Source organism: Ascidia mentula, chromosome 2 (genome assembly GCF_947561715.1).
Source record: "Ascidia mentula chromosome 2, kaAscMent1.1, whole genome shotgun sequence".
Classification (NCBI taxonomy): domain Eukaryota; kingdom Metazoa; phylum Chordata; class Ascidiacea; order Phlebobranchia; family Ascidiidae; genus Ascidia; species Ascidia mentula.
Genome location: NC_138567.1, coordinates 2,664,619 through 2,676,427, shown reverse-complemented (window position 1 = coordinate 2,676,427; position 11,809 = coordinate 2,664,619). Strand labels below are relative to the sequence as shown.

The 11,809-nt window shown below is 36.9% G+C and overlaps 1 protein-coding gene across 1 annotated transcript in view; it reads left to right on the top strand.

The window, feature by feature from the left end:
* The first annotated feature begins 6,233 nt into the window (after nt 1–6,233).
* LOC145889878 (uncharacterized) overlaps nt 6,234–11,809 on the top strand; it is a 106,724-nt gene continuing 101,148 nt past the window's right edge. Inside the window, exons 1-2 of the mRNA XM_082980924.1 lie at nt 6,234–6,283; nt 6,518–7,240. Of these exons, the coding sequence (XP_082837050.1) occupies nt 6,235–6,283; nt 6,518–7,240 (772 nt within the window). The 5' untranslated portion in view covers nt 6,234. The remainder of the gene's footprint in view (nt 6,284–6,517; nt 7,241–11,809) is intronic.

Here is an 11,809-nt window from a genome sequence, read left to right as displayed (position 1 = left end):
GTGCTGGGTCTGAAATGTTCCAGCGAAATTTTGCTGAAAACCTCAGATTTGTTACAATTGGTAAGAAACAAATTTATTGTTCGTGATCACGTGATCCCTTTAATGGAAAAGATGAGACTCAAAATACAGAATGTGAAACACGTGGAAAAGGAAGTTTCATGTTTATGCCAAGTTTGGTGCTTGCACAAGATTGAAATATGCCAAGATTTAATCGGAGATGTTTCGTCTGAAGAAAAAACAGTCAAACTTGGACTTCAAATGATGGAAAAACAGTTCGGTGAAAACTCAACAAAGCATGAAGTGTTTGGGCGTTTGATGCGCAACCTTGGACTTGTTTACTGGAAATCAAATCGACTGAATGAAAGCGTGGTTTGCTTTCAACGGGCAATTCAGGCTTATGGAATGGCAACAGACATGACTGAAGAGGAAAGGAAGAAGTGGATTGAAAATACCAAAAGCTGCTTGGCAACTGTTGAGTCAACGTTAAGTCAGTGCAACTACTAATACATTTTATCCCAATTATAGATTTGCTTGATCTCCTAAGCTTAGTTTGTTTGCGGACCTAATTTGTGTGCTTCTGGATATCTTAAAACTTACCAGCTTGCAAGTGATCGCCCAACAATAATTTTCATCCCCAAATAGTTTGCAAAAATTTGTAAATTTCCAAGCAATATTGACAAAATAATCACATACGTTCAAGTTTGTGCCTGGAAACGTTTAAAACAAAGTGATGTATTGCAGAACAAAGAACAGCGGAGCCCACAACCACCTCTTATGATGTCATTCACAACCAACTATCAAGTGACAAACCAAATTACCCAGAGAACATCATGCAGGGAACACTGCAGGATTTGGGTATGTTTTATTAGCATTATTCGCTTGCTCTACCTTTAGTTTCACTGACAGTAGTAAACAACATGGGGTTCAAAAAAAATCACTTCAAATTAAACATTTTTGTTCTGGCTGCACGACTGCAAGGTTCACAGACACTGAAGCCGTAAAGCCACCCAGTTTTAGCCATTTCTCTTGACGACAGAGCAAGATTTTAAAAAATCTGGGTTTCGGTAAAGTTTGAACTCATAACCCAGCAGCTGTACCTAATTTAACGACTCACATAATATCTGGTTGACCTTTCGCTAGGCATCTTGTTAAAACAACAGACACTTAAAAGATATTGGGTATTTAATTGTTCCAGGGAGTTTATTTGACCAATGTTGTTTCAGATGAAAACATTGACCCGACGCCACTGATTGCAAATTACGTAGATTTGTTAATCAAACGAAAATATTCTGCTGCAAATAAAACAGGAAACCAACTTTTAAGGTTAATTGAAGGTCTTTGGTTAACACCTAACGATTTGAAATCAATCAGAGAAGAAATGAGAAAAAAGAAGCAATTTTTTCATTCCATTTTATTTTACTATTTATCATCACAACTGTATGAAAAATGTCCAGACGGCAGAAAAGGAGTCAACGGTGTGAAGGACTGCGTGTTTGGTCTGAAACAGACATGCGTAGATTTACTGAAATCATCGGATTTACTTTCAAAATTCAGAAACAAACAAATAGTCCGAGACTACGTGATCAATCTAATGGAAATGATGAGACTCAAAATACAAAACGTGGAAAAGGAAGTTTTATGTCTAAGTCAAGTTAGGTGTCTGGTTCACATTCAATGGAAAGATCTTTCATCTCAGGAATCAACAATCAAACTTGGACTTGAAATGATGAGGAAGCAGTTTGGTGAAAACTCAGCAAAGCATCATCTGTACGGACATTTGTCGTTCAACCTTGGTTTTGTTTGCTGGAGAACAAATCGATTGGATGAAAGTGTGGATTTTTATAAAAGATCTATTCAAGCTTTGGGAATGGCAACAGTCATAACTGAAGAGACAAGGCAGGAGTTGATTAAACTGAGTGAAATTAACTTACGAAATGTTCAAACAATGTTAGGTCAGTAAACTTTTGTTATATTTAAAGTACTACCTTAGTGATTCATATTGCCACTCATTTGCTAAGTTGAATGTTACATATTTGGAATGAAATAAAAAAGTCTTAAAATATGCTTCAACGCTTTTAGAGATACATACACTCACTGTGGGTCCGCCAAGTAATCGCTGTGATAATCTTGTATTTGGGAATAAAACCTTGAAACCTATTTTAAAGACCCCAACCTTGGGATTGATTGGCCAAGGCTTTGCTTCCTATAACAGAGAAGGCCTGCCTAACCTGCTAAAAATCCAGGCTAGGTTGCCTATTCTGGTTTTGAAACGTCCGTCGGTAGTCCATATACTGAAGTCATGGGTCCGGCGATATTTCGGTTGCATCGCTTTGGTTTTTTGGGTTCCTGCAAGTGAATCGTTTGGTCGTTACAAGCTTTGTGTTTTTACACAAATTCGCTTTTCCAATATTTTTTGCGCGTGACGCGTCAGATACAATTATGTTTATATCCCAAAGACCTTAGACCGTAGAATAATTTTAATTAGCCTACCCTGAAAATAAAATCAACGCCAATGTACCCACAGTATGTTTCATCCTTCCATAGCTTGCAAAAAGTATTCGTCTTGCTAATCTGTTTTATAACAGAGACTCAAGGGCTGATTTAAGAAACAGAATAGATTGTCGAAATTCATGCTTTTAGATATAACTGAAGGAGCCGACGATGTACGAAGACAACACACATCAAATCCCTGGCAAAGTTTACTGCAACAAACATTTATGAGGATGTCAAGTAGGGTAAACTAAACAAGAAAAAGTGTAATATTAATTGACATGCAGCTTTTTTTTGAACACATTCTCCAAAAAATTAATTTTACTCTGATGCATGGTTTAATATTTCTCCTAATATTCAAGTCACCAATTATGCAGTAAACTATCCTTGCACCAATCTTTTAATTGTGCTGCTGTGTTTCTTCAATGTTTATTTCTACAAAGCTAGAAAATGTGGTAAACTTGTCGTAACGTGATTAATACTTGCAGGATTTACATTGCATAAAAGGACAAAAATAAGCAGAGAATCTCGTCATGCAACTGATAAACAGTCGTCATTTCATGTCACAAGTAAGCACTAAAAATGTTTAGACAGTGTGCGTAGGCAAAAATGTTATAAATATCTCTTGTGCAGAACAAGTTCGTAACACTCCAGAGAGTGCAACCAACTCTCAGCCAACTCGTCCTCAGGAAACAACTGAAGATGCAAGCAACTTACAGGGTACTTTGCAACAAACCGATATGTAAACGTAGGCAAGGAAAACATTTTACCTCAAGCACTCTCTTTTTAACATGCTGCAATCTCAGTTTTCGTACGTTTGACGGCAGTCATTAAATAACGTTAAACCTAACCACAGCGGTTATAATATTGATTTCAAAGGATAAAATTGCCGGTTTATCGGCCCGAGATCGGCCTTCCACACTTGGCAATTTACACATTTTCCTTGTTTCCGCTGCAGCGTTTTGTGCCCAACTTTCCTCATTCTAATAATTCGTTGTTTTTGTAATTTCACTGTTGGCTGCGTTTAGAATAGTTTGTACAATTTTTATGTGTGTTTTGTTTTCACATATTTTTTTCGAATTTTAAATGTGGCTGCCCATCGTTCTAAGACCCCTACAGATACACCTATGTACAAAACAAACAAGTCACTGTTGCTATCCATCTTGCCAGATATTTTTCATCGATTTGTATTTTAGATGAAAACATTGACCTGGATGCACTCCTGAAACATTACGTCGAGTTGTTGAAAATACATAAATATTCCGAAGTTGATCAGGCAAGAAACCAACTTTTAAGGTCAGTTGAAGGCCTTGGGACAACTGCAAATGATTTGAAAACAACTGGAGATGCAAACAGAGAAGAGGGAAAATGTATGGAATCGATTTTATTTTACGATCTTGCATCAGAACTTTATGTAAAACATGAGGGAACCCTGGGAGCACAAGGTGTGGAGGATTGTGTGTCCGGTCTGCTATCCACATGCGAAGATTTGCTCAAAACATCAGATTTGGTACCTAAGCTTCGAAACACAGAAATTGTTCGCGATCACGTGATCCCACTCATGGAAATGATGAGACTCAAAATACAAAATATCGCAAATGTGAAACAGAAAGTTTCATGTTTGTATCAAGTTAAATGTTTATATTACATTGGACTGAGTCAACAGTTCCATGGAGATTATTCATCGAGTGAAACAAGAATCCAACTTGGACTTGAAATGATGAGGAAACAGTTTGGTGAAAACTCAGCAAAGCACAACGTGTTCGGACGTTTGTTACACTACCTTGGTGTTGTTTGTGAGAAAACAAATCGACTGAATAGGAGCGTGGATTTGTTTCAAGAAGCCATCAAAGCTTTCACAAAGGCAACAGATATAACTGAAGAGAGAAGGAAGGAGTTGATCAACTGGAGTGAAAAAAATTTCAGAAGAATTCAAAAAATGCTTCGTCGATAAACTTTGGTCCTAATATGGATTGTGGACTTGCTCTAACTGTAGAGTGGTCACCTAACGCCCTATGCGGCTTCTCGCAACCCATCATCACTTCACAGTGCGACTGGGTAACGGACTCGATAAACTTTATGGTCTTATCCGTGCCTTTGATTTCTTGTGCTTTATTGTTCAACCCTTGTAGTATTTTGCGCAAAAGAAAAATATTTTGATTTCATCACGTTGTAGATGTATGCGTAGATTTGCTTCATTTGGTATCTGTAACATTTAGGTATATGTTGTATATAAAGTTATTTGTGTATGAACGATGAATTTGTGTTTGTAGCGTATAATGACAAGCCTTGTAGTAAATTGTTTAACATTGCTTTTACTATTTGTGTCGCATATGCCACGTCTTTGCATATATTGCAGTGCTTTTGCCCTCACTGACTATTAATTATTGTAATACAACAACTGTTGATTTACTGAGGTTCAACAAGCACTTTGCCGGCTTGGGATTTATTCCCCTAAGCCTGATAATAAATTGTTTGTACAGATTACTTATGTCGGTGATTCCTGCAGGTGGACAGTTTGGAAGAGACAATCTGCAAGTTCATTCTAAAGTTAGTCTGATTTTTGCAAAATGTACAGATTTAATGTTTTAGACTTTAGCTGCTGGATTATTGTGCATTAAAATTTATTGTGCATGCTGGATTATTGTGCATGCTGGATTATAGTTCTACTATTTTATCATCACTGCACAATGCGTTGTGAACACGCGTAGTCTCATTGTAAGTTGTATGTTGTTATAATTATTAGGGCTACAAGAAAATATTAGCCGCGCGATTCCAATTGAAATGATTGGCTGCTGGATTATTGTGCATGCTGGATTATTGTGCATCACTACCCGTCGGTGCGGACCGGTTGTAAAGATGATATGTTGGCCAATCATTTCAATTGGAATCGCGCGGCTAATATTTTCTTGTAGCCCTAATAATTATAACAACATACAACTTACAATGAGACTACCCGTGTTCACAACGCATTGTGCAGTGATGATTATATAGTAGAACTTTGCATTACAGCCCCTTATAAACAGATGTCCACCCAAAACCAATCTTTGGCGTCTAAGCTGCATCAGACAGGATTACTATGACATGCTGGTAGTAACAAAAATATTACTGAATCAAACCACTGCACATTGCTACACATTACATGTAGAATGTAGAAAACTATTACAAAATTGCCCTAGCCAATTTTAATTTCTTGTTGACGTACTACAATGCATCCCTCATTTTCCTTTCGATAACACAATTGTTTGCAAGTTTTGGTACAAAGTAAAGCAGTTTATTAACATGAGGGGCCAAATTTCTTGTTTTTGAATATTCCGTTATATTTTTCCCCATGTAGTGTGTGATTCCACCCTTAACATTTCTATGGTTTCCCTGGGAGCCAACCGAAGCCACCACAAGGTGGCACAAGTACTACACATGGTTTGTTTTCTGCAAAAGTTCTTGCCTAAACCCGACTAACGTCAATATCAAATAGCATAATACGTGTAAGGCGTTTAGGAGATGTCGAAGAAGAAGTTAACAACGCCACTTTGATAAACGAGGATTATTCCAATAATTGTATGTTGGTTTGTGATAAAAGAACATCTGCTATTTCCTGCAGGTGTACAAATGTAAGGAATAGGACATTTTCAGATTTCAATCTATTTCTAAATAATGCATAGCCTTTTTGCACCTTAGTGCGATAACGTGTTTTTGTTGCATGCATAAGATTCCTGTCCTTAAAATTTCATTGAAAACAACAAAATGACTTCTAGATACAAATGGATACCTGCAGGTATTGCCCAGCAGACAGGTAAGTGGGATAGGATACCAAAGCTCAGTTAACCTTGACAACGGTTAAATCTGGTTAACTCCTGTGACAAAATAAATTTCTAAAGTAAGGTAGGTTTTGCTGCAAAGTGTGGTACAAACACAAACTTAGCAGCTGATATAGACTTTGTGTAGGTTTTAATGTTAAATTTGGTATCAAACAATTGAAATGCAAGTTGTATTGAAAAGGGTTAACATTTATTTCTTACTTTCCTAGGGAATAACGCTGAGGTACTCATTCGAAAATATGTGGATTTGGTGGAAGAACAAAGGTATTCTGAAGCAATTGATACCAAGTATGAATTTTCCAATTTACCTGAAAGCCTTTGCTCAACCGCTGATGATTTGAGAAGAACTGGAGACACAAAAAGAGATGAAAAGCAGTTTGTGGAATCAACTTTGTTTTATGACCTTGCATCAGACATGTTTGAACGTTTAAATGGCAATGATGGCGCTTTGGGTGTGGAGAAATGTGCAAGGGGACTTACAAAAATATGTGAAGCTTTGCTAGAAAGATCGAGTCAACATGTTAAAAACAGACAAATAGTATGTGGTCATGTCATCCCAATGATGCAAGACATGAAAATGAAAATTGTAAGCATGAAAAATGTGGGAGATGAAGTTTCATGTTTATCTGCAGTAAAATGTTTGCATTTTTTGGAATACTGCCATGGTTTGATTGGAGAATATTTGTCCAAAGAAGAAACAATTAAACTTGGTCTTAAAATGATGGAGAAACAGTTCGGTAAAAATGCTGAAAACTATCATGTTTATGGAAGTTTGTCTCATAACCTTGGTTGTATTTCCTTACGCAAGAGCAATGAATTGTTGGGAAGAGCAGACAGTGTTTCTAGGACAGCCACAGATTCAACAGAGGATACGAAAAAAGATCCAATTAAATTCATTGGAAATCTGGCACAAGTTCTACAAACTGCCTTACGTCAGTTAAGATAAATAGTAAATGCTATGATCAACAGATACATTAATGCAGAGATTGGAAACACTTGTATAAACATAGCCAGTTGGGAGACATTTTGCAGAAATCGGAAAATATATAAAAAAAAAACTGATTTGTTTGCATTTAGGACTACACACACCATCACAAAGCATCAAAAGTCATTGGAAAAAAAGGAGGAGTAATTGAAGTTGGAGGATGTATGATTTCTATACCAGATAATGCCTTAGACCAGAATGAGGAAATTGTGGTTGAATCATTTTATGGGATGAAAGAACCAAAAGTAGAAAGTTTAATTGTATTTTTTGTTATCAAAGATTAAGTTTTGGCTGTTACAGGAACAGAATGACAATATGCAACTTGTTCCTTTACTTCTATGCAAACCACATGGGATTCGCTTCAAAAAAAATGTTGAAATCAACTTTCCAACATGTTATCGGACCAACGAAGAGTTAATGATTGAGGTAGGTCATATTTACCACACCGCTAAAAGCATGCAACATTCTTCGTAAAGTACTATTTTCAAAATACTAATTTTTCAGCTTGTAAAAGCGTCAGAAGACACAATGCGATTTGTCAAGATTGGAAGTGTCTGCATGAAACCTGGAACCACTTCATTCAGGATTTTCACAAGGGAATTTTCTTGGTAAAAAAAAAGCTGTCACTGGTTATTTTTGTTACATTTTCTAAGCAGGTGTTCACATAGGTATTCTCTCATTCCTCAATCCCTACAACATTTGCTGGGTCTTGCAAAAGAGATGGCTTTGATTGTTGCTGTTCAACCAGGGTCTGAGATACCAACAGAAACTCTTGCATCTTTAATAATTTGTGACAACGTTGCGTCAGCAAAGGAATTAAAAAACTCAAACCAACTCATTGAAACCATGTTTGTTGTCACGTAAGTTTGTTTGGGTTATTTGGTGGACGTTTGAAATAGAAATCAATCACCAATTGCACCGATGAGACTTAATTGGTCATATCCGAGTGCACTAACTATTGGCTTCTTCAAAAATCAGTTGGTTATAGATGTAAAATTCTTCCACAGCCTTAATTAATCTTACGACGCTCCCAACATTATTAAAATGGCACAGTACCACCTTGCGCTGTACCATTTGCAAACCTTTCTGAACAGTTATATTATTTAAAATTCCCATGCAGACGTGGAGATCAAGATCTGATCGCCAACTTAGCAAGTGATGAGCTTCATTTTGATGAAGAAGTTAAATCGATAAAAGAAATTTGGAAAAAGACAAAAATTGAAACTCATGTCAAGTAAAAGAATCGTCAAGGATTGGGAGACAACAAAATTAAAATTACTTTAAAATCAGCTCAACTACAAACAACTCTTGAGGAGAAGGACCTGTATATTAGAAAGGAAGCTTTAGGTAAGTCATTGTTAAATCTCCTTGGTTTTTAGGCATTTGAGTGCAAAATATCAGTGTGTTCAATATTACATGTACAATAACATACATACAGTCTGTACATAAATATGTATCTTTTTGTTTTTAGTTAATCATGCCACTGTGAGATATGATGTGACGGCTGAAAATCTGCAAATTGGAAATTAATTCAACTGTTGTCATTATTTTACATTTTGACAAGAAATGAATACTAAAGTGTACAATTTCTTTGTGCAAAATACTGTATTCAAACTATGCCATATGCTTTTCTGCAGTGTGCTTGTGTGTTTTTATGTAATTAAAGCACATTCTGACATGGGAATCCGTCATTAATTTTGATTTTATGCAACGTTTTCTCATGGAAAGTTTGTAAATCAATACTATTGGCTGAGTTTAATTTTGACCCTTAATCTGTCACCATTTCTTGTTACTTTTTGTAAAAATGCATATTTAAACTAATGCTCAAACTGGTGCCAAATTTTCTAGCATATACAAGAGTTGAACTTGAAGTTTCGGTTTAGTGGTTGTTCAAACATCCAGCAAAACTAGATAAACCATTCTACTTATAATCGCGAAGCTTCCACTGAAATGTCTTTGATAAACACGTCACTGTTAACTGCACTGTGGCCAGATGGATTGTTCTCTGAATGTTGTTTGTTAAAACTACAACTGTCCGCGTAGTTGCTTTTTTCGCAAAAATAAACATGATTTTATTTGATTTAAAACTTTTGTTATTTTTACAACCCTAAAGTTATTTTGTACTTGTTTTGCTAAAACTAATCGTTTCAAGCGATTTCTGTAAAAAGTTTGTTGTTGGCGCAAAGAGTTGGCGCAAAGAGTTGGCGCAATTAACATGGAACACCTAGGTTGGAGGTTTAGTGCATTTAAACTTTTGTCTATTATCACTGAACCAGGTGAAAGGTAATTTGTTGAGAAGTTTTCATATGGGGACATCCCCTACATAGACATTTTAATTGCCGAGCTCGAGCATATTTTTATGTTGCTACCAGGCCATATTGCCGAGTGCCAAACAGAAAAGTGAAAGAAATTGTCAACAAGCTTGCTTTTTCTGTAACTGGTATACCGGGAATGCGTGCTAGTAGTCTTGACTCTTCTTTTACATTTGGAAAAAATGTGCCCGAGCATAAATTTGAAATCCTCAAGAGAGAAGTGAAACTGTCGAGACCATTTTATCACCGAAAACTAGTCTCTGTCGGAATGCATCTAAATCCGACCAGAATATGCAAGCTTTTTGTTCATCTGCAACATGTGGAATGCGGTTTTTAAGCTTAGGAACTGAATAAAGCCTTTTGTCAATTCCAGAAATACGAAGCTCATAATATAAAAAAGGCTGATGAGACCTCACAGGTCGAAACAGTGTGTACATGAGTCTTAAGCTGTACAAGATTGTCATGGCTTTTTTTGCACATATATGAATTGGGTGAACCCTAACCGGTGACACTATAGGATACCAAGCAGTCGTTTGGCCATAGTGCGCTCCACGGTGACGGTTCGTCTCTGTTGTTTGGTGCCCAGTTGGGTAAAAGTACCACAAAGGGGAAATCAGTGTGCCTGCTAGTGTAAAAGCTAGTCCAGTGCCACAGTCAATAGCTGCACTGATGAGACCTTACAAGTCGAAACAGTGTGTACGCCTTGTCTGCAGATATCAATGAAAATTGCTCATCTATAGCAATACCGCTGATTTTATTTAACGTTTATGAATACGTCTTGTAGCATCGGTAACAGAATACGAAGCTTAGATTTGACAACACTAGTCGCATCTATTAATGTATTCCAAATGAAGACATGGCCGTAATTATCAACCGAAAAAGGATATCTTGTGTACGCTCATGTCACTTATTCCATCGGCAGTGGGCGCCAATAAGCTATATCAGTCTATTCAAAACGTTAACTGCAAAAAAGGGCGAGTGATTAGCTGCATTGATCAAACGCCTGACCCATACACCCAAAAGAAAACCTGATAGAGATTTGTGGACAAGATATCTTGGTCTCAAATACTGGAGAGTTAAAAAATAACGTTTCAGACGAGAGATTGGTCACAACTGTGAATTAGACGCACGACCTATATAACAACATGAAAAACTGATAGGGATTCCTGGCTAGAATAGGTAACCCGGATACGAATCCCTGTGTGTAAAATAACAGTAATCTCGTTGTTATTTGTAGCATATCAAGTGGTGAAACGCGGTAGTGCTAACCTAATTCTATTTAATCAAGTCGGCAGTGGGCGTTAAAGAGCTGCATTAATTTAATCCATTGATCGAATGAAAAAATCCTACCTTTTGCCATACCAAAACCTCAAACGAATTCACCGTGGCGTTTTTCCAATAGTAACTGTAGTTGGGTTATGTAGCGGATTTTTCTTTGAAAGGAGATTTGGACACTAGGTGACATCGGGTGTTCCGGAATTTGTCGCCAATGTATCGATTTTTACCCATAGTTATCTTGCTCAAAATCATTTTAACGTTTTTTAATACATAGGTTAATCATTTGTCGCACACTGGTTACGTATGTTTGACGTCGTTGTGGCGTATGTATGACCTCGTTAAAAACCACCTATACGAGCTCTGTTATCGCGAAATCCTTGTTCGCCTGCAGAAAGTTCATTTTACAATATTTGCTGAAGCTGAACAACAGAATAACCGCCTTGTTTGGGCAGAACAAATTATCGACTGGGATTTAATGATGAGAGCAATGACTTGTGCTTTGGTGGAATCTGGCGATTCTGTGTTCTCGTAACGAACTCACACAGGTTATCGAGGTGTCGTAGTTGCTTTCTGCATTAAAAACGTCTATAAGTTGTTTGTCCATTAAAGTTTCGATCAATTGCGTGCTTTAAATGCAAGGCTTAAACTTTTTGTTTCTCTGACCCCATTTTGAACAATGCAACACCAATCAATCAACTAATGGTGCAATTTCCCAGCAAAAGCCAATTTATTTCGTGACTCGATAACAAAACAAAAAAAGAGTCTGGGAAATTGACCACTTATATAATGGAAAGTCTTCCAGTATAAATAAGTTTGTGTGTATCCGTACCAACGAGAAACAAATACCCCACGTCTGAAGCGGAAATATTGACATAACAATTGCATCATTGGGTTTATACTTGAAGCAACTGCTTACGAGGAGGAAC